Source organism: Emys orbicularis, chromosome 3 (assembly GCF_028017835.1).
Source record: "Emys orbicularis isolate rEmyOrb1 chromosome 3, rEmyOrb1.hap1, whole genome shotgun sequence".
Classification (NCBI taxonomy): domain Eukaryota; kingdom Metazoa; phylum Chordata; order Testudines; family Emydidae; genus Emys; species Emys orbicularis.
The window spans coordinates 105,670,563-105,694,617 of NC_088685.1; the positions used below are offsets into that span (position 1 = coordinate 105,670,563).

General features: G+C 40.8%; 1 protein-coding gene across 2 annotated transcripts in view; it reads right to left on the reverse strand.

The window, feature by feature from the left end:
• Positions 1-24,055, reverse strand: part of HBS1L (HBS1 like translational GTPase) — a 106,305-nt gene that overhangs the window by 17,455 nt on the left and 64,795 nt on the right. For both annotated transcript variants that reach the window (XM_065402173.1, XM_065402175.1), the window contains 6 exons: positions 19,510-19,618; positions 10,228-10,487; positions 9,534-9,699; positions 7,388-7,505; positions 4,210-4,356; positions 3,192-3,266 (listed from right to left, as the gene is read on the reverse strand). In XM_065402173.1, the coding sequence (XP_065258245.1) occupies positions 3,192-3,266; positions 4,210-4,356; positions 7,388-7,505; positions 9,534-9,699; positions 10,228-10,487; positions 19,510-19,618 (875 nt within the window). The remainder of the gene's footprint in view (positions 1-3,191; positions 3,267-4,209; positions 4,357-7,387; positions 7,506-9,533; positions 9,700-10,227; positions 10,488-19,509; positions 19,619-24,055) is intronic.

Genomic DNA, 24,055 nt, shown 5'->3' on the forward strand with positions numbered 1-24,055 from the left:
TTCAGCATGCAAGGGTCTCTGGAATGGCGGGAGTCCGCTGGTACTGATCATCCCAGCGTCAGTGGTGGAGGGGGATCTTGCCCGCACTGGTCGCTCCAGTACCGGGCAAGCCATCACTGGCATCTTTTTAGAGGACTGTTTACTCCTGTCCTTCAGTGCCAATGACTCGGTGCCCGTGCCCATCAGGTCCGGGACCTGTCAGTAGTACTGGTTGCTGCTGGCCTCCGTGAGCCATGGGTATCTTTGGTACCAAGACCATAAGATGGTTTCGGTGCCGAAGATACCGAGCGATATGGTGATCGCTTATGGCTATCTCAGGACTCACTGTGGGGACATCCCTCTCTCTTCTTAGATCATTTATGAGAGGGGTCCGCAGCCTGTTTCCTCGACCCACAGCCCTTAGACATAGAAGGCTGTGGGAAAGACTCATGTCTACAAGGCAACCGTGGTGGGAGAGCTGCCTCCATGAAGATGATTTTCTGGCAGACCTCTCTGTCTTTGTGAGCCAGAGTTGTTGACAAAGACCTCACATTTGTTGTATGAGGCAGTGAATGCACTGAGAGTGCTTTTCCGCAATCGGGATCGCCTCTTTATTAGTGAGGCATTTTTTGAAGACCGGCATACCGGGCACACCCCATTGGGGGGGGAAGGGTCCCCAACAGGGGAGAAAAAGCAGGCAAGAAATTAAAGTATTTTTCCCTCCCTCCAATAAAATAAGAAAGAAGAAGACTACAACTAGAACTAGGAGACTAACTATAGGTATGTAAAATAAAACGATAATCTTAATGGACTGCTAATGGCTCCGTCTCTAGCCAGGGGCTGTTGAGAAGGAACTGAGGGGTTTAGCCTGCATGCGCTGACTAGCGCAGCATGAGGAGATACAGCACATGTGCAGGCCTAATGGACATTGCTACCAAAATTCTCTGATCAGCAGCGCAGGGACGCAAGCACACCTACAGTGGAGCACCGATAGGGACACTACGCAAAGACGAAACCTCACTGCTTAAGACATTAATGCACATACCCCATGACAGATAATGCAATATCCTGGATAAACCTTACAGAATTAAGCTAAACCTTACTGAATTAAATGCAATACCTTTGTGGGCAATTGTATTAACAATGCAATTACTTATATGTTTTTGCGAGATTGTATGTAATGTCTCTAGGAGACGGGGGCATGCTATTGAAATTCCTCTGGTTAGCAGCCTCTCAAAGCTTTATTCTGGTGAAGGGAACCATTGTCTGGCTGATTACCTAGTCACAGTTTCTTCAAAGGTTCAAACTGGATTCTCAAGAGACCAGCAGACAAAGAAAGGAGGTTGGGATAAATAATCTGGTGGTGAACTGATTCAGGGCTTTTATTCCGATCCAGTAAATGGGCAGGACCTCCGGTCCACGGAAGGCCCCAATCCTTAGGAAAGCGTTGGAAAGATTTTGGCTACTTAGGCCCCATAAGACTGTGTTCTTGTTCAGAGCAAAGGGTGTGGTGAACTTTAAACCACAGGAAATCCTCTGGGCAGGGATCTGAAGGACTTCTCTTTATGTTGGAAGGGGTGATCTTTGGTAAGCTTATTAGCATGCATGTGGGCTCTTTTATTGTTTTTAATGTTTTCTCTGCAGTGCTTTTGCCTTAAGAATAAAATAGGCTTGATTAGAAAGAACTGTATGGTGATTTATAACTGGGGCAAATACATTGTGTACAGTCTCTGGGGAGAGAAGCAAAGCATGCCCTGCTTAGGCAGACTGTCTTTTGCTGGGAATAACACAGGGAAGGCAGGAAACTTGTCGGTCTGGAATACCCTGGTCAGATGGGAGCGAGATGGGGGTCTCTACCCAAGAAAGGCACCAGCTGCAGAGCCGGAAGCCTGAAAGTGGGTGGTCTTGCTGGACCATAGAAGGGAAATATAGGTGCAGTTGCCCTGAACTGTGACACTGTAACAGGGTCATCCAAATCCCCATCAATATACAAGGCAGTTGGCAGAGGGTGCTAATTGACTGAGTAGAGATACAGCTGAGGGGCTAATTGGGTGGAAGGAATCACAGCAACTGTGACTATATAAGCAGACAGGAAGGAAGTGCTAGGGAGGAGAGTAGGGAGCCTGAAGGAAGGCGGGACTGGCTGCTGCTAATCCTGTACTCTTCCCCAGAAGCAAGTGGAGGAAGCTGGCTACTCTCTGTGAAAAATATGTAAACAACACTCCCGGACGTGGCCTACTGAAGGGATGTAATAAAGTACAGGGGTGGTTAAGAACAGCTGGAGCAGTTACTGAGGCAGGAAAAGACTCTCAGGAGATCCCATGACACCTCCCACCCCATCATGCATGACAATGTCAGGACCAAAGCCTGCTTCCTTCTCAAATGAGAAGGGTCCCAAAATTGCACTTGCTAACTCACAATCTGTACTATCTTGCAACAGTCTACAGTAACTCCCCTAAACAAGACTTCTTGGATACCAGAAGGAAGATGTATAAAAAGTAGAAAGTGGTTTGTCAATTCTGTCTTGATGAAAACATCCCTTCCAGACTCCAAAGAAGGCAACTAGCCACAACTCTGGCATCCCAGGAGATCTAAAGGAAGAGGAGGCTGGGACTGCTGGAAGGGCACCAAACACTCGCTGTCCACACCTGACACTGCCTAAGTACCCACTAGTAGGGCAAGTGGGGTACAATTCAGACTCTGCTATGTCCCATGAACCCGCTAATGGGTTCAGCACAGGGGGCACAGCAAAAACCCAGACCTTGCTGATATGCCCAGGCAAAACTGATAAAAACTCATCCCACCTTGCCCCAGTGTACCAGCAAGGTGTGAACAAAGTGCCAAAGACCTGTGAAGGTATAAGGGATGGTATACCCCTCGGTTCAGAGGCTGGTGGCTGGCTAATTAAACCCTACCCATTGCACCTAGAAAAAGACTGGCAACTGTCTGTCTGTCTGTCTGTCACACACACACACACCCCAAGCGACCGTGAACCGTTGATCCTGCTTTTCATTAAGTAGGCTTGAAATAAAAATCCCACAGCAATGAATATGACTGAAAACTATCCTCCCTGGATTCTGTGAGGACCCTAGGCAGGATTTTCCCAGAGAAGGAGCTGGCTCTGCAGACACAAGCCTGGATCCACCTGGAAGAGGGTGCTGTATGGGAGGCCCCAATCCTTTACAAATCTCATAATCTTAAATTTACTTTACCTTAAAGCCAGCTTGTTTAAGAAACTGGCCAAGTTTACTGGTAATTTCCTGAAATCTCTCCTGTTGCCAATTGACCTAAAATAAAAACATATTTTGATAAAATACTGGATTTTGGCATATTCTTCTATACAAATTACATTGACCTCTTATACTGTACCCTGCCTAAGATCTTCTATGAAAACTTCAGTTCAAAGATTAAGCCTAATGAATACAATGTTCATAATGTTTCTTCCATATTTTGAGAAAGACAGCATAGAGCACACTATGAAAGAAGATGAACTGAGGGCCTTATTTCTACAACGTAGTATGTACCTGAATTCAATGGGGCTGTGTATAGGCACAGAAATTTGCACATCTGGAACAAGTTGTAGGGTAAATTTGCAGTTCTACTTCATGTCTAAGATACTGTAAATTAACTTGTTCATGAACAGTACCCCTGATTTTGCTTTTTAATTCACACAGGTATAAAGGCAAAACAAAAGCAGACTCAACAAGGATTTCTCTTAGATTAAACGTATTTAGTAATAAATTAAAACTAAAATGTAAAATAAGGGTAATATTAAATAAACAGCATGTTTTGAGCAAATGCAGCAGCATGCCTTACAAGTGACTCATTGGCACCCCAGGAGGCTCTGCAACTGTCATCAGGGTGACAATCCCCATGACAGAAGTTTACCCCAATAAATTTCAGCAGGATTAATTACAGAATACCCTTTGGGGAGATTTAAAAAAAACACAAAGGGGAGTTACGTGTCCAACTCCCATTGACTTTCAATGGGAATTTAGCACCTAACTACCCCTTGTTGCTTTTGAAAATCTCCCCCTTCCTGGTCGATATGCTGAGTTCATAGGCTTCAGAAGAATGTTTTCTTTCTGAACACAGACATTATGAGAGCTGGTAACTGTGTAAAGAATGAGGGAAGGACAAACCTTCTGGCCTCAGAACACAGATTCCCTTAATTTAGGGCACACAGGAAGGGACAAGACTGTTCACTAAAGAAAACTATTAAGCAAGTACCTGGTCCATTTTATTGACTGCAACTGCCAGTTGTGTTACTCCAAGAGAGCGAACCAATAACCCATGTTCTCGAGTCTGTCCACCAGTCTCGAACCCTGCTTCAAACTCCCCCCTGCTGGCATCCACAACCAAGATAGCCACATCAGCCTAGGTAAGAAAAAAGATGGTTAGGAAAATAATTTCTACAAGAGGAATGGATTATGGATAAATATGGTCCTGACTGGTCACACAAAAACACATCTTAACCTTCTATGCTCACCAAGAGAATATCAGCATGACTTCAGTTGAGTGAGGATTGATTTTTAGATCACTAATGTGGACAGGGAAACAATGAGACATGTACACCACAGTATGGTTAAATATAGAGACAGCAACTTTATTAAAACTATTAACCAGCTGGAGCTACTATTAAAACTACCTGACAGAGCTGTTCCAATGTGGATTTCAAATGGGCATCAAAGGGCCTGGGTTCTACTAACCTGAGAATGGGTATGAGGGCAACGTCTTCTCTGTGCTCTCAGGCCTGCCCAGGAACCCTGGCTCCAAGCCAGAGTCCCAATTCATGCCCTTTCTCCACACAAGTGATAAGAGGGATAAGATGAGGTGAGTTGAGCCACACACCAACTGACACAGAGACATATCATACCTCATCACTCTGTAATGTCATGCCAATGCCTAAGCACCCCTTAGGTTACAGGGAACTCACATCAGACTCTCGTTTAACCAACCAACCACACCTTGAAACTGCCAAAGCTGCAACAAATAAAATTTAACCCTCCAAATATCTACAGTTGCCCTAAAAAAAAAAAAAAAACTCTTGGGGCTGAAAAATGCATAAACTATTTTATTAGCACTGTGTACTATAAGACAGATCACGGCCTTTGATAGGGCTGCTTTGCATTTTGCAGAACAGCAGTTGGGGATTCCCTCAGAATGGCAAAACTCCCAATTACTGTAGAGCCATCAGAGTCTATTCTACACCACCTCTTTACAAACACGTCCTCATAGTGCTGGGAGCATGGCAATAGCAGACCTCCAGAAATCTCCGACAGCAGAATATCACTCAAGCCTCTAATTACATTAAAGGCTAGAATGGCCCCTGGCAGCCCTAAGGATGGAGGGAGTGTAAAGGAGGATTAAAGATTCCTCTGTCCCACCTAATCTTCACCTGCAGACCAAAGCTCTGGTGCATTTGAAGATCTGGAATTGCATATTCTCACCATGTTACTTACTTGTACAGTCACCAATATGAATCAATAATTTAAATAGAATTAAAGAAAACAGTACAGTTAAGTACAGCATTTTTCAGAATTTCTGAGATTAAAGATCCCCTTTTCTACTTTAAAAAAAAATCATGGACATTCTGTAACATGCATAAGCATCCACACCATAAAAAACCCCACATGCCAGCAGATCTGCCATAGACCTGTTATATGATTTTGGGCAACTCAATCTCAGTGTGCCACAATTTCTCCATTTGAAAAATTGTGATAATATCCACCTTTGTGATGCACTTTGAGACCTTACATAAGGCCCTCTATACCAGTATGGAGTAAGACTCATTATAACAAATATGACTAGGGAATTACTTTTCAAACAAATATATAGTAATGAGATTACAGCCAAAATTTGCTTCTTGCCTGTCACTGAAACTTTGGCAATTACGTCCGCACAACAGTTTACTCAGACTTTCCTGCAGGCCATTATAGTGTCAGTTTCTAAGGACAACTAACTGGCAAAAATGTAAAACGGACATTGTAAAATAGGAATTATTTCTAATATGAAAGAAAACATTACAACACATTTTAACTTCAAACATTCGAACCAGTAACAGGAATATGGACTGTATCGTGCACAGCAGAAGCAGCAGCTCAAAATAGTACTTTGTGCGAACCAAAACTGACTATCCTGACTTCTCTGTATGTAAATTATCAATTCTGTTAATAGCTGTTTTTTAAATTTAAATCCCTGCTTTTAAAGAAAAAGATTATCACATACATTTAAATGTATATAGCCATATATATAGCTTTGTTAATCTCTCTCATTCAATTTATTTAAAAAAATCTGTACAAAAGCTGTAGCTGCCCTTACTCTCAATCTTACAACATAAACACACACAGCAACACTGAAAAACCAAACATTCACAAAGGAACAAATTTAATTCAGCCCAGGCAGCCAGCAAGAAAAGTTTCCTTCCATTCCTCTTTATTCTGAGAACATACCCTCAAATCCTCTCCAAAAAACCCTATTAAATTGATGGTAGCTTTTGAAGCATGCCTGGTAGGTCATCAAATTCAGGCTATTTCAGACCACATTGCAGAGCAAGTTCCAGAGTCCCAGGACTCTCACAGAGAATACCCTGCTGGCAGTCCCCTTCATTTCATAACGGGAAAATCCAGCTCAAGCACCTCTGCAAGACTGCAACTGTGGCAGTATGTCAAGTGGTGATCTCTCTGGCAGGCAGGTCTCAGCCATTCAGGGCTTTAACATGAAACTTCACCCGGAGACCAACAGAAAGCAAATGCAAATCCCAGAGCACTAGTATCATGTGCTTCCAGCAAGATGGCCCAGTAAGCTAGCCAATGCAATCTGCACCAGCTTCAGTCTCCTGAATGTCTTCACCTGTATACCCACATAGTATGTTATCTGCTGTTTTCACTCAAAGCTTCTTACAACACTTTACCCTATAAAACTTTTTCAGCACTACCCGTTGAGCAGTACATACATTCAAGTTTGAATATTTAAAGCTAAGCTGTTCTTGGAGTTATCCTAGTGCAATAAAGTATTCAAAGTAGTTCATTAATAAACGTGAAAACCTTTTACCTCAATATAGTCGACTAACCTAAAATACTGCCTTTAAAATTTCCAGAAAAGAATGTCAGCTTTCAGTTTAGAAAAAGCATAAGATATTTCAGTTTCTAAGGCTTCTTTCCTTCCTGAAATAAAGACTTATTTTCCCCATATTTTTTCTACAGGTTAGGAAGCACAAAATAAATTTACATTTATGATATTTTGAACAGAACAGAATAAGATTAACTGATAATATGCAGTATATAAACTCTGTTAAAGATTCCACTACTTTTTTTTTTATTTAAAGGTTAGATTCAAATAAAGTAGAATACTAAATTATAAAACATCACATTATATTTGATAGGTGCAGTTAAGAAATGTTTGCTACCTGTGCAGCTCCTGTGATCATATTTGGGATGAAATCTTTATGGCCCGGAGCATCCATCAATGTAATAACTTTAGTCTTTGTCTCAAATTTGGTCATACCCACATCCATTGTTACTCCCCTTAAATAAAACAAACATGTAATACACCATTACAACTGCTTCCAAAGTTCTCCACACAAAGTTATTAGACTTAACAAATCAGAACACTGTGGCTGCTATTTGATTTAACCAGTACTAAATTTTGGCCAATTTAATAAGTCTATTTGTGGCACTGACTTTCCCTTTCATTGGAGAAACTATCCATCTGCATCAGAATTTCATCTTAAAGAAGTTAAGAAAGCATATGTTGCTGAGAGAAGTTTTACTCTTCTTCCCCTTTATATGCTGCTTTGCTATGTATAAAGATATTCAAATCTAATTCTAATCCAGGCAGGAGGGGAGATGTATAGTCACCAAAAAATGCAGATAGGAAAAGTACAGGTAAACGGTTGAAGTCCTAGAGGCTGACAATGACAGTTGTATACAATAATGGATTATGTCCTCGAATCAAAGAACAAGTAGCAAAGTTCAGAATTAACTACTAAAGCGCAAAGCAGCTGTCACATTTTGTAAGTCAGTATTTTGAAGTTCTCCGCCCCTGAAAAAATAGGCATCAGCAGCAGCAAGAGCACAACCAAGAAAAAATTACTACGTATACAACTATAGGAATAAGATTATATTTTTGTAAATGTCCCCCGCATTCACATATGCCTGTTATAATTCAGAAAGGGCAGAATAGTTCTGGACTCAATTCTAAATTTGACTAAATAGCACCCGTGGGAAATTGCCTTGGCCCATCCATTTTTTAATCATGACACCAAATGACAGCAAAGAACTATTTAAATATTTGAGGAGAGCTTCAGAACACTTTAGTTTTAAAATATTGGCTTGAGAATGGAAAAGGATGAGGGAAAAATCATTCAAGAAGTTCTTAGCCTGTTTTGAGGGTGGAAATTATCTAAGTTTCCCTTAAAACATGGAATAAATCTTTTATTTATAGAAATAAAGGCAAAAAGACATTGCTTCCATTATATACGTCCTGATGTTTAATAACACTTTCGTTTTAAGGCAACATTTAGAAATATTTTATTAACAGATGGCCAAATTCTATTTTCAAGGTTTTAAACTTTGAGACAAAAACCATTTTTCACATTTTTGTCTGCAACACTGATTTTTGGTTGACTGTTTTTTTTGACCTTTTCACACACAAGCCTGTATTGAACATATGTACGGGAAGACTGGCAAATGCAGAAGTTTAGTTATAGGTATGAACACTGTACAAGTTCATTTCTCTTTTATTTTTTAAAAAGCTAGTCTCTCTGCAGCCCACTCCACTCCCCATTCCTCTGCATCAGTTTACATTTTCAAGGTTATCTATGCAACCAGAGGAGCTTTAATACCATGATACCACGGGTGATGAGCATGACATAAAAATACAATTACATTAGATAAACAAATTTCTCTCTGTGGTTTTAAATGAACCCTAAGATACTGGTGAATACCACAAAAACTGTGGTAAGATATTAATTCTACAGTTTAGTTCATGTTTTTCTGAACACAGGTCATTGTCCACAGATCCAATTTATACAGTTTTAAAAAGCCATTTTATGAATTTTTTAAATTATCCACATCACTTCCTCCTCATGTATTTCCTCACTGTAATACAATTTAAAATGCATTACACAGAAAAAGTATTTACACATTTTATTTCAATGTAATATGCTACTGGCAGGGACTTTTCAAAAATAGTTCTAATATTAATTTAACGAGTCAGATATAATAGACCAAAAATGTCACCTTCCTTAAACTCCTCACATGTGCTGGTGCCTTGATCAAACAAATTCTATCAGCTCCTCATACTGAGGATTTTAACAACAACAAAAAATACCCAACTTCTCAATGGCATTCCATTTCCACAACCAAGAAAAGACACTGACTTTTCTTTCAATGGTGTAGATCTATGTACACAGAGGATGAAATATTTCCTACCCAACATTTTACTCTTAAAACATTTAATGTAGTAGCACATAGCTAATTAGTAGAATGACATTTAGTAACACGTTACAATCAGAGAGAACAGTAGTTCACACTAGAAGATAACTTGCCTACCTTTCTCTTTCTTCCCCAGTTTCATCCAAGACCCATGCATAAGCAAATGAAGCTTTGCCAGCCTTTTTGGATTCCTGCTCGTATTTGTGCATAGTTCGTTTGTTCACGTTGCCCAGAAGGTAGAGTAAATGACCCATTAGAGTACTTTTACCTGCATCAACATGTCCTAAGAAGGGAAGTAAGCATTAGACTACTATTACTAATTTACACATTTTAGACTTCATAATACAGCTGGAAAAGAAACACAGTGGCAGATAGGGGAATCTAATGCCCTGAAGTTTTGTTTCATGCTCATGCAATTCACAGAGTCTGATCATCATACATAGTAGCGGACAGAGAGAGAGGTTTTCTAGAAAGAAGAAATGGGTGAAGTTTGACAATGACCTCTGTTCTGCCAAACTCGTTAAAAAAAACGCTAAAAAAATGAGTCAACTTTAAAGTATATTTTATTTTGACAAGACGAGGATAGGGGATAGGCAGAAGGACTACTTAGTATTTTAGTCCATGCAGGTTAAAAGTGGCTCCCGCCACAGAGGAAGGGTAAAGCAGATGGGTTTTTAGTGCAATCTGAGATGTTTCCTTTCCTAAACGGAGGAGTGTCTTGCTTCTGCATCACTCCCAGACTCAACAAGCACACATTTCTGGCCCAAAATGTATTCAATTTGGAATTAAAATAAAGAAAAAAGGGTATTACCTATTACCACTAAATTCAGCAGCTGTTTTCCTCCTTGCCTCTTCTCCAGCTCTGCTTTCACATCTATTTGTTGTCTTGTCTTACTAGACTTTTTCACTGGAGTAGGTACTGTACTCTGCTCTTCTGGAATCTGAATTGTTTGGGATGGAAGAGCTGATTTAGAGACCAACTCAACTACTCCAGAAGTGACACTGGAATCTTCAGATGATGGTCTTTTTTGAGGTGTATTAGCACTATGGCCATTCTCTTCAGCAATCACACTAGGGAAAGCAAAGAGAAAACAAAGATTTATAGGGAATGTCACTGAAGCCCTACACAGCATCAGAGAACAAAGGGAGTTTCTCTTTACGTAGAGTCCAACCCTTCAAATTAAGAATCTCTGATAAGTAGTTAGAGACTATTAAAATGGAAGTGACAAACAACTGGACACAAACGACAGATACAGGCTCTGAATATCCTGCCTGAAAAGCAGTCTGAACAAAAGCAAAATAAGAAAGCATCCCATGTACTATTTGAAATTCAGGTAAGAAAAACCCTCTTCCTCATGGCCACTTCTTTTGATGGGGAGGGAAGAGACAGTTATGAGAAATGACTAATGAGGGGTTGTCTTTGCTGCAGAGTTAACTTGGACTCTTACCCGGAGGTTGTTCCTAACCTGGCTCCATACACAAGAACCTCTCACCCAACTGTGGTGGTGTTTTACAAACAGCTTAGCTGACTAGTCCTCGGGGATAGGTTAAAGCCTGAATGCTGCTTATACTTGGGCTGATAATGCACCCAATTTGTTGCATGCATGCAGGCTAAACCACTCGAGTGCTAGTTGTTCTCCAATGCCTTCCCAAAAGTCAGCATGGTTACCATGTTTATGGAGAGTTGTGTTGGGGAAGGTAGGTTTAATTAAAAAAAAAAAAAAGGAGGAAGAAGGATGGTCTTATGATTAAGGCAATGGCCTAGGATTCAGGACATCTGCGGGATGGGGTGTCTTCCCAACTCTACCACAGATCTTCTGTGTGACCCTGGTTACATCATTTCCTCTCTCTCTCTCTCTCTCTCTCTGACTCAGTGCCCCATCTGTAAAATAAAACTAACAATCCCTAATTCACAGATGTGTCATAAGGATAAATTCATTAATTAGAGTTGCTCAGATAGTTATGATGATGTCCACCACAGAAAAGCCAAACACAGTAAACAAAAACTGAAGACTGAAAAATTTCCCATGCTGGATTATACACAAAGCTTCAGAAAAATCTACTGATTCAGTCTCTGTGCATGTAAGCTGCCTGGTGAACAAGGATGGGATCAATGACCCCCAACTGGGCTTAAAAGAGGACACCTGAGCCCAAGAGGGGACAGAGAGCTGACAGAGTCAGGAGACGGACAGGTGAGAGCTGCCTGAAGAAGAGAGGAGAGACCCCGGAGCAGCAGCAGAGAGCTGGTACAGTAAGCGACTGGGAAGAGCAAAAGGTCGATGGTGAGGATTGGCTAGAGCTGGGGAACCCCTGGTAAGTTAAAGGAGAGCTTGTGGATCAGCCCCTATAAAGAAGGGGAAGAACCGGTTAAGAGAAGAGAGAAGCTGGTTAAGAGAAGCTGAGCCCAGTACAAGAGGGTTGATACTGAAGGACAGATCCAAGGAGCAGGGGTAGGACTCACAGGCAAAGAGGTCTGGTCAGTGAACGCTGCAGGGAGTTCTGTTGTGGGAGACATGACTTGGGGCTACGGGAGAAAACATGGGAGAGAAGCAGGTCTTGGAAATCTCAGGTAGTTGGCCTAGAGAATGGGGCCTTGACACAGGGGCTAAAAGGAACTGTGACCAAGTGAGTGATGACTCTCGGGTAGGTGATCTGGGAAGAGTGACCTTTGAATGGGATTGAAGAGCTTCTGCATAGTAAACATTTGTTTTACTTTAGGATTTTTAGAAGAACTGTTTTAGAGAAGATTTGTGGACTGCATCCCTTTAAATGAATAAAAGGGTACAAAATTGCCACTAAGAGAAAATATTACAGTGTAGCTGACTCATTTTCTGCCAGTTTTCAACCCTACTAGGAATCTCTTTCTTACTTTAGGCCAGTGTTTCTCAAACTGGGGCCGCCGCTTGTGTAGGGAAAGCCCCTGGCGGGCCGGGCCGGTTTGTTTACCTGCCCCATCCGCAGGTCCAGCCGATCGCGGCTCCCACTGGCTGCGGTTTGCCGCTGCAAGCCAATGGGAGCTGCTGGAAGCGGCGGCAAGTATGTCCCTCGGCCCGCACCGCTTCCAGCAGCACCCAATGGCCTGGAGCAGCGAACCGCAGCCAGTGGGAGCCACGATCAGCCGGACATGCGGACACGGCAGGTAAACAAACTGGCCCGGCCTGCCAGGGGCTTTCCCTACACAGGCGGTGGCCCCAGTTTGAGAAACACTGCTTTAGGCCAATGGTTTTCAAGCTGTGATCTGTGGACCTCAGGAGGTCCATAGATTATGTCTAAGATTTCCAAAGGGGTCCGTACCTCCATTTGAAATTTTTTTAGGAGTCCACAAATGAAAAAAGGTTGAAAACTACTTTGGGCTATTTTCCATGACACAAATTGTAGGGAACAATCTAACCCAGATTTTCTAACTCTTATAATTGTAGTGTCAGAGACGGAATAGTTTATGATCTAGTCAGGTCTCTAACTAAAAGAAATTAAGCCTGGTGAGGACCCACGTTGCACACCTGCAAAGGAAGTCTACCACATGCGATGCAGGAAGTGGCATTGGTGATTTTATAGGTCATACTCTTTCCTCAAATTCAGAACTAAACTAAATGGCCCAGTACTGTATCAGGGCAACGTGCTGCTGGAGGTGCCATCTTCCTGATGAGATCTAAAGCCAAGGCCCTGACCTTTGATGGTCATTAAAGACCCTGTCCGCATGGCTCCCCATTTAGATGTATGTGAGCACTTTTGTCTTGGTCACATTCCAACAAAATAAATTCCCCCTATAATTTAAAGTGAAAAAGCTATTCTTCATTTCCTGTGCTAAAGATCTGAAAGTAGTGGATCATCAAAACATTCATATTTAAAAGTAGTTAAGGGGAAAAAAATGACTGCATAGGAACTAATCTACAGAAAAATATAACGTCAGCCATCCATGCTTGCTTTTACTAGAAAATATTTCAAATTAGCACCTATTCTGCATTGTGTACCAAAGTCCTTCATTTTTTTTAAAGTTACTTAAACATATAGTATGTTGGGTTTAAACTGAATGCCTGTTCTGGAAACAAACCAGTACTAAGTTCATTTCATTCAAAATCACCTTCCCCAATTCCTGTCTGTTTAGACATTTATTTCATAAAACAAAATATATAATTAGTTTTTGCACCAAATACACATGCACAGAGAACTGTAGTGAGAGCGCTTTTCCCACTACCTGAACAGTAGATTTAAATAGCAGAAGTTATAAAGTAGGCCAAATCAGTTTTGACAGAAGTCATGCATTATTTCGGAGTTACATATGTATACATACTTTACTTGTATCAGGCTTTTCCGATCAAGATAAAGACGCTCTTCCCGCCTTTTCTCTGAGATTTTTTTAGGTACTTATTCTTCATAATTTTAACACCCAATGCTTTCAGACTGAAGCGTAACACTTGCACATATTCAAAAGAACAGATATACTTTATATTGGTCTCCTTATGACATTTAAAGATCTAGAGAGAAGTTCTTGCATAAGAAAAGAGGTCAAACTTGACTTTGTAGATGGCAACCCACTACCTTCCCTTTCATTGTCTGCACAACTTCCCATGCTAATTAAAAACAAAAGTTAAAAGTGAAGAAACTATATGAAACTGCAATTAATACAACCCCAAAAGCAGAATTCAGAAGTTTTTCTGCAGCTTTTCAAGCACGGTTCTAGAGATTTTTATACTAAGGCTACCCAAATACCAAGGCAAAGACAAAAAACCAAGAACACTGAACAACAGATTAAAAAATTAATCACAGGTTATAACTTTTTTATTGGCTTAACTATATTTATGAAAGTCTCAATTTCTTAGCAGTAATCTTTTATGGCTGTGTATTAATTAGAATTTTCTCAGAAAATTAGTCTTTGATAATTACTTAGAAAATGTAAAGCTTTATATTCTAGGGGATTTTCTTTCTTCAGAGTTCTGGGTGCAATTGCAAGTACAGCAGTCTTTAGGGATCTCAAAATGCACAGTCAGAGAGACCATCAATTTGTAAAAGTCATAAATCTCATCGCTGGCAGCCTATGTGTACAGCCTCAACTATCCAGACTCCTCCAGCAATACTATGATCCTTTTCAATGAGGCCACTAATGTCTGGCTGCCACTTCCCCTACTTATTCATTAGCTATTTGTCACATAAGTACCCTTACCTATAGTTCACTCTCCATGGGACTGAAGAAATTAAAAACAGAATGCCAAGTCCAGGGTGGGGGGGGTCACTCCTCTCTTCCAAATTAGTGGGAAAAAAGCTTACTGTTGGAAGTTCTCCCAGAAAAAAAGTCCTGCTGCCATGTGGCAAGGAGCTCTGCCTGCGTCCCCAGAGTGTCCTTCCCTGGTAATGCAGATTTGAAACAGTGGACATTTAAACAAAACCTTTCCTCATCTCCCTTCTGTGTGAGCTGCATGATGAGAACTGGAAAGGGGACTTGGGAAACACAAGGAGGGAAAGATTTTATAAAGGAGGGTTTGGAGACTCTTGAGGAGTGACACACTAGATGTGCTGGTTGCAAAGGGAGATGAAAGCACAACAGGGAAGAAAGGAAAGGAGGTGAGGAAAAAGGGGATGAGGGTAAAAGGAAGAGAAAAACTATAGAAAAAATGGAATGGAGAAGAATTATGCTGAGGAGCTGATGTAAGGTAGAAAAGAAATAAAGAAATGAGAAAAGGAAAGAAAAAACAAGTAAAGTCACAATCTTAAGGTTATTAAATGTATTCATTTATATACTTATATTTTGGTTTGGGTATAAACCTAAGAGTAATAAGGGGAGGGGAGATTTGGGATTTCAAGGATTAGGATTGGAAAAGCAGAAGGGAGAGTGATGGTGCAATTGAAGATGGGAGGAAGGAGAAAATGGACTTTGCAAAGTGGAGAGTCAGGCAAATAGGTTGGGGGACCTGCTTATAAATGGGACAGGGGAAACTGAGGAGCCTGGGAAATAGAGTGAGCGATTCCGTTAATCAAATCCAAGTTCTCAACTTGACCCAAAACTTTATTTCAGGTACTATGATGTCATTGCTAGAAGAGGAAGCACCACAATGACATTTTATCAAACACATGACAATATTGTCACAACATGAGACATTACTATCACTGATGCAACACCATCATGTGAATAGAAGCATCAAGATGATGAATCATAGCACCAAATACTCACGGAGCCTCAGTCGAAAAACCCAAAGCTGTATTTAAATTGATATCAAACTTCCCTCAAATAGGCAAAAAGCAAAAATCCATGAAAAAGTGAAGCAGTTCAAAACACAGTAGGATGTAACTATTTCATTAATTTATTGAAGGAAAAGAAGCTTCAGCAACCTCTATCTTGGAAAAATTCTCAAAGTGCTTATGCAGTTGAGTGTTCTCTTAAATAATACATGCATCCACCACTTTGTGATCTATGTACTTTTAAAGACTGATGTGTTAGAATGCCTGTCTGTCTCAATACTGCAAATTAAGTAAAATGCAATAGAAAACGTGCAGTTCCATCTGTTATGGTTTAACTATAAGAATTTCAGTTAAATATTCTTTGTAATCTTCCAGTCACGAGGGATACTAAACCTCTTTTGTACAGCAAGCTCTCTTTGGGAAACTTACATTTATTAAGGAAGCTCTCAAAATTAGTTTGCCCATTCCAAATTACAGCTACACAAATTTGGTCAGCATGGCTGAAATAATCATCCTCATTTGCTTACATTTGTTCTGGTTTCTTTCATGAATTCATGCACGGACAGAAAATGGTAATATTGTCTTTAGTTAGTGGAGCAGAGAAGCAGTTTGTCAGAAATGAACAAACCATATTTTTCCAGGATAATCCCAGTAAAATATTCACCAACCCCAAGAAAGGCAACCAGAACTCTATAAGCAATTCACAACTGCCAATAACCATCCGTTTTAATAAACTTTTTTAAAGAAGAAAAGATCACATTTTATATTAAGGTTCCATTTACAGAGTTTATAAAGGTTTAATAAAGTATTTATAAAATGTTTTAATAAATGCTTAATTGATTGTTATGGAGTCCAACAGATTGCTTATAACCTTCTAGAACACTGAAGTGCATTAATGGCTATAAGCACATGCTACTCATCTCTGTAGTGCACTTATTTTAAAACTATTTATTAACCCTTCGTAAGCCATTTATAAATGGAACCTTAACATCAAGACTGACTAAAGAAAGCTAATAAAGAATCTTTCATAGGTATTATTAAACTTTGCAATTCCCCGATCCTAAACATCATACTATTATGCTTTCAGTATTCCAGATCATACTAGTGTAAAAGAAAACACTGTAGTACAGAGACTCAGTGTTGGGGTTTTTTGTTTGTTTCTAGTTCAGAACTACATGTGTAACAGCTGCAAAGCAATGATAAGCTTGTAAAGCAACACTAATATTTTGGCTAACCACTCTGTGTCTAGCTACAGGCGCCGCCACTCGGCTTCCTACAGACTAAACTGTCCATTGTATGGCCTTCTCCAACCTGTCTATGCATGTAAAACACAAATCTTATTAACTAACCCTCCAAGAAGTGCTCCTTGTTTGCCAGGATGCTTCTCTAGCCTTCCAGCAGGACTCTCTTCAGATCTCACATCTTACATAATCAATAATGACTTTTCCATGACTCCACTAGAGTAAAACTCCATTAAGAAGGCAGGCTCCATTCAAATAATGGTAGCTTTTTGAACAGAACAAAGCCTTCCCCCATCCTAATTAGTTGCATCACTTCTATAATGCTCCCAACTATTTTTAAATGAAGTACTGCATGAGAAATTAAACCTCTCTCAGAACACTGAGCATTCAAACCCAGCTGGATGACAAGCAGCTACTTCAGAGTTAAGGACTGCTATAATACAAAACAGCACCACCACTAAAAGGGAAGCATATACAGTTCCACTTTAGGGTCACTAGAAAAGAGAAAGGGATAGTGACAACCCTGACAAAACTACTGATGATTTCAAAAAGAAAATGGACCACCAGCTGCCTATCCTGAATTTACTTTAGCCTCTGGATACGGGAGTAGTCTTCCAGAGTTTACCTCCCTGTTGCCCCAAGAAATGGACAATACAGGAACTCAAAGTGTGGCTGTTGTTCAATAGACAGTACATGCATGGTCAACTCCAAACTGCTTTTTTTATAAGAAGAATATTTTTAATTGTGATTTTTGTTAGGCACTTAAAAAACAAACTATTCCTACAATCCTTTTAGGACTGTTGATGGATGGAGAGCTTTATCACTTACATCTACTTTTTCTCTTTCTTTTTTAGAAACTTTTACTCAGAGCAACAAGTTTTACCACTTCCCATGCAGAACCACAGACTATAAAAGGTGCCATAGGAAACACTAGAGAGGGAGGGTGATCTTCTGTCCGTACTGAAGTAAATGAGAAAAAGATTTCACCCAGAGTCGCTGGTTACTATGAATATATGTGTGTCACTGGTCATATTTTAACTCTATTTCACAGATTCCCCAGTAGTACTGGCAGGATTTTGAAAGACTAAAGGAGTTACATGTTAGAGTCAACCTCCAACTCACAGATTATAAATTGCTCCAGGTAAATAGCTAAAAGTAGTTATTGCCACCTGATGGATATTCAGTGGCCTGTGTGAAATTATAGTCTCAGTGCAGTCCCCCATGAGTTGACACCATATTACAAAACCACTATCACAATTGGAATTAATTGCCCTTAGATAGCATGTTGGATGGACAGTATAGAAAATCCTATGACAGACAGAACTGCCAACTTTCTTGGCAGTTTTAGCAGAAGAAGAACACAAAATGCACATGAATACATTCTGATTTCTAAAATGATCCCTCCAGAGCAGAGTTGTACACACTGATGAGCTGTGCAGGGCAGTTTGTTCTGCTGGTTCTTGTGATGTCCTTTTTCTGATTCAGACACCTAACATGCTGCTAAATTTTTCCTATCAAATGAATGAGTTTTACTATGGAAGAAAGCTGACATCCCACACAATGCTCTCATAGCACAACTACACTCTCCTTTTATTCCTGATATATTTCTAACACTAAATCTTCCATTAACTTTCTTTTTTAAATACATAAAAGAAGAAATAGGAGATTCTACTGTTGCAATGTATGACACTTAGGCTTGGTCTACACTTACCCCCCAAGTCGAAGTAAGGTACGCCAATTCAGCTACGTGAATAACATAGCTGAATTCGACATACCTTACTTCGAACTTACCGCGGTTCAGACGCGGTCCACACGCGGCAGGCAGGCTCCCCCGTCGACTTCGCGGTACTCCTCTCGCCGAGCTGGAGTACCGCAGTCGACGGGGATCACTTCCTGGTTCGATTTATCGCGTCCACACCAGACGCGATAAATCGAACTCGGCACTTCGATCCGCAGCCGTCGAACTACCCGGTAAGTGTAGACTAGCCCTTAGACAGCTATTAGTCACTCACTATTAAAGATTCAGCTCTCTGAACTCCGAATTTATTTTCAGAACTGTTTTCTTTAATTTGTTTGGCCTTTAGTCTGTGAAAGGAAAGACTACTACTCTACAACTCCTAATTTAATCTGACCCTCCTAATTTTGCTCAATCGTATTATTTTAAAGCAATCACAAAAATGTCCAAATTCTGCCTTCTAATATGTGTATAGGCATCCTACTTAAGGCAATGGAAGCTGCATGTGCAATGGAGGGAAATTAGCCTGAAATGATTATTTTCCCCATAAATTATGTTCTCATTGTTTAAGCTATTTCCTTTCAATGAATAACCAATTATAGTTTTCGTGACTTGTCTCATAATTCCATTTAGAAAATTTATTTTTAAATAAACTAGCCTCCAGAAAGATTAGCGTTAGCATTCTATGAAGCGGATGTTTAAATAATCTGACTAGTTGATATCTCTGCACTATTCATAGTGAAAGGATTTGTTAAACTCACAACGTGAGAGGCCTTCTTCTGAAAGTAATTATGAGTCAAACAAGAAGCCAAGATGGTTAGTTTTGCAGAGTGTACACTAAAAACTCTGTAAAATATATATAAAAAAGAAGTAAACTTGCTACAGGTGCACCAGTCTGAAAGAAGAACTGTTAAAGTATCTTGAGGTATGAAGCTTGGTTTACCTTGGAACTTCAAATCCCATAGCTTGTTTCTTTCCAGACACAGTCATTTTGGTAACTTTCGGCACAATTTTAGAATCGATTCTGGTTGACTGGGAATCTCTTGGTTTTCCTAGCAGCAGAAAAATTAAAGTGTGAAGTTAAAATTGGAACTAACATTGATGGAATAATAGAAGATTTAACAAGTTACACGCCTAATGTAATCCATTTTTTGGCAGCCCAGAAAGTGTGAATTTCACACTTAAAGCAAAATAAAAACATTTTCATCTTGTATCTACCCATGGGACTACATAAACAAATGTATTTCCAGTGAAAGGCTCTATTGTTTCTCCACTGATTTAGAGGTAGATGGTGTCATTCAAAAGTTACAATTCATTTTATAGAGTTTTTCGAGAAGATTGAGGATATCTTCCCAGAGAAAATGAGGAATGAAAAAGAGGTTTTGTTGCTGATTCACTGGCTGGATGAGTGGAGTTGATTTGTTCTTGTTGAATGTATGTATCTTTTTTAATGCTGCTGGGTGTGTTATGCTATAGTAAGATTAAATGAGTGAGTTTCAGGTCACATATTTTTACTATTATTTAAAACTAAACAAACCAGACCAAGCATATAATAAGGTTTTACTTTGAATTATGTGAACTGGTATTCCAGCGGTCTTGCAAAACCTAAAAAAATTTCAATCAAATTCCTTTGAAGGCTGTACAAAAGGGTCATTGACCTCTGAAAGAGAAGAATCCACATTCCTAGCAACCTTCTTCTTAAGTCATGGCTCTGAGATGCAGTCATATTGTCCAATAAACCAGCAATTCTAATTTTCAACACCAAATGAACACTCTTTCTTGATGAATAAGTATTTTAATTGTTCTGCCTGACTATAGTAAGATGGGTTAAGAGTCATTTGATCCTACCACTCAATGGTTACTTTTTATTGTATTTTAAGCACGACAGCTATATCTTCAAAACCACACAATCAAATTGCTATACAGGTTATATATAATTGTGGTCAAGGCTCTTAAAGTTATGTTTCAGGTGAGGAAACAGAATACCACAGACAGTTCTTTAATAGAGAGCAAGCCAAAAGAGCATGTGCATTTTTTTAAGATCCCACAGCTGGTCACAATATTCAATATTTAATGAGTTTATCTTCATCTCTCTTTGCTCAATTTTCCCCACCTGTAACATGGGGATAATGATGCTCACTTTTATTTGTAAAGCATTTGGAGATCTATGGGTGAAAAGTGCTTATAAGAGCTAAGTATGATTAATACAAGGATTAATTTATATATATATATATATATATATATATATATATATATATATATATATATATATATGCTGAGAAAAACTGCACATTTTTAGATTTAAAAATCTTTATTCAAATATGAAAAATAATAATTGGTTTTGATCAAACACACACGCATCCAGAGTGGGTGTAAATAAGGGATAAAATAAAATAAAATAAAATAACGAAATGCAAGAAAATAAAGGAGTGATAGACATGAAAAGCTCAGAGTTACTTATGACATATGCATGAGATGCTATTAAATTTATGGATTATACACAAATAGGATGCAGCTAGTAATACATAAATTACACAACTGTCTAAAATAAATGGTGGGGATTGAAAACTTCTCACTTTTCATGTGTCACAGACCACTGGTTGAAAACAAAGTATTTGTTTGGTTTTAAAGCACTTACACGGGTCAACTAAAGACTAAACTGAGAGCTATTCAACCTGAAAAATTACATCATTCTTATTACTATTTTGCTTTTTCTCTTCCCACTTTAGTTCTGACATCTCTCTAGCAGCCATATCTCAAAATGCTTATTTAATTTAATTTTATTATTTCTTGACCCCATTAATGCCTTAAAAGTTAAAATTTAAATCCTAAAAAAAAATCTGATTCTAGAATCTGTAATTATATTTCTTTTTGTGGCTCACAGAAAACTAGTATCCAGCCCCCAGGGAAAAGTTTTAACATAAGAATGGCCATACTGGATCAGATCAATGGTCCATCTAGCCCAGTATCGTGTCTTCCAGCAGTGGCCAGTGCCAGATGCTTCAGAGGAATGCACAGAACGGGGCAATTTATCGAGTGATCCATCATCACCTGTCATCCAGTCCCAGGTTTTGACACTCAGAGGTTTAGGGACACACAGAGCATGGGGTTGCGTCCCTGATCAACTTAGTTAACGGCCATTAATGGACCTATGGTCTATGAACTTATCGAATTCTTTTTTTGAACCCAGTTATACTTTGGGCCTTCACAACATCCCCTGGCAACAAGTTCCACAGGTTGACTGTGCATTATATGAAGGAAGTACTTCCTTATCTTTGCTTTAAAATTGTTGACTTATTGATTTCATTGGGTGACTCCTGGTTCTTGTATTCAGTGAAAGAATAAATAACACTTCCTTATTCACTTTCTCCACAACATTAATGATTTTATAGATCTCTATCCCCCGTTGTCTCTTTTCTAAGATGAACCATTCCAGTCTTTTTAATCTCCCCTCTTGTGGAAGTGGTTACATACCTCTAACCATTTCTGTTGCCCTTCTCTGTACTTTTTCCAATTCTAGTAGAACTTTTTTCAGATGGGGTGACCAGAACCGCACACATCCTACTTCATCTCAGATCTGCTTTGGGTTTCAAGAGGGTGAAGCCTTAAGCCAGGCCTGCACAACTCGTAAAGCGGTGAGGGCCATATTACTCCAAAGAAAACAGCTGAGGGCCGAACCTCCCCGGCCCCGCCGAACCCCCTCCCAGTACCACCCAGGCACCCCCAAAACACAACACTCCCCCCCAGCGCCGCCCCCCCCCACGGAAACAACCCCTCCAGCGCTGCCGAAACACACACACCCCAGCACCGCCCACCCCCCCGCCAGCGCCGCCTGCCCCGTGGAAAAAAACCCTCCTTCCCCAGCGCCGCCCTGCTGAAACAGCAGTATTGAACCTTGGTAATATGTTATAGCTGCCCCTAAGGTAGTATAATTAAGGTAAAAGAAAAATGTCTTTTTGCTAGAAGTAGAATAAGATCTTCCCCCCACTTTGTGATCAATTGCCCTGTTGAATGAATGAGGTGTGAATGAGGAAGGTATGGAAGGCAACACCTCCAGACAGCTGCAACCCTTGGAGAGGGGATGGGAGCCAGACCAGATCAGTAGAACAGGTCAGCCACCGACTCGCCGCTCGCCTCCTCACTCCCCGCCACTGCCCACCCGCTCGCCTCCTCAGCCCCCCACCGCCCCGGCTCGCCTCCTCAGCCCCCCCTCCCCTGCCGCCAGCTCACCTGCCCCCCGGCCACTGCCCGCCTGCTCACCTCCTCAGCCCCTCCCCCCCGGCTCACCTACTCACCCCCCGCCACCGCCCACCCGCTCGCCTCCTCAGCCGCCTCCTCCCCCGCAGCTGGCTCACCTGCCGCCCTGCTACTGTCCGCCCGCTCGCCTCCTCAGCCCCCCGGCTCGCCTACTCACCCCCCGCCACTGCCCGCCCACTCACCTCCTCAGTCCCGCCCCCGCTGCCTCACCTGCTCCCCCACCACTGCCCGCCCACTTGCCTCCTCACCCCCCACCACTGCCCGTCCGCTCGCCTCCTCAGCCCCCCTCCCTCACCCGCCGCTTCCCTACTCACCCCCCGCGGGCCGCACAGTGAGCCCACCTACTCACCCCCCGCGGGCTGCACAGTGAGCCCACGCGGGCCGCATGTGGCCCCTGGGCCGCATGTTGTGCAGGCCTGCCTTAAGCCATAAGGATTGAGATCCCAGTCACTGACTGGAGTCACCCTGAATATGGACATTGGACTATAACCGATGGACTATTTCTAAAAGGACTTTTGGCAACTACAAACTCATCTCTGCTGTGTATCTGAACCTCAAGAATTGAATTCAAGTCTGTATGTATATTGATCTTTTAACCAACACTCACTCTCTTTTCTTTTTTAATAAATTTTAGCTTAGTTAATAAGAATTGGCTATAAGCGTGTATTTTGGGTAAGATCTAAGTTATAATTGGACCTGGGTATGTGGCTGATCCTTTGAGATTGGAAGAACCTTTTCTTTTATATGATGAGATAAGATTTTCAGTAATCATCATCATATCTGACGTGTGTGTCTGGACGGAGGCCTGAGGCTGGGTATTTTAAGGGAACTGTGTTGTTTGGACTTCTAAGTAACCAGTGAGGTACTATAGAAGCTGTTTTGTGCTGGCTTGGTAAACTAAGTATTGGAATATCCACCAGCCTTTGGGGTTTGTCTGCCCCATTTTGTTTGCAGTTCACCCTAACTGAGTGACCTCTTTGCTCTGCCTGAGCAGTTCAAAGGCTCTGCTACACAGAGAATTTGGACTAGGGTGACCAGACAGGAGGTGGGGGGTAATAGGAGCCTATACAAGAAAAAGACCCAAAAATCAGGACTGTCCCTATAAAATCGGGACATCTGGTCACCCTAATTTGGACTAATATTTACATCCTACTTGTTTCAATGGCAACTGGAAGCTGCAGTTACATCCCCTCAAACTGTTAACATCGCTATACACAACAACACTATAGATA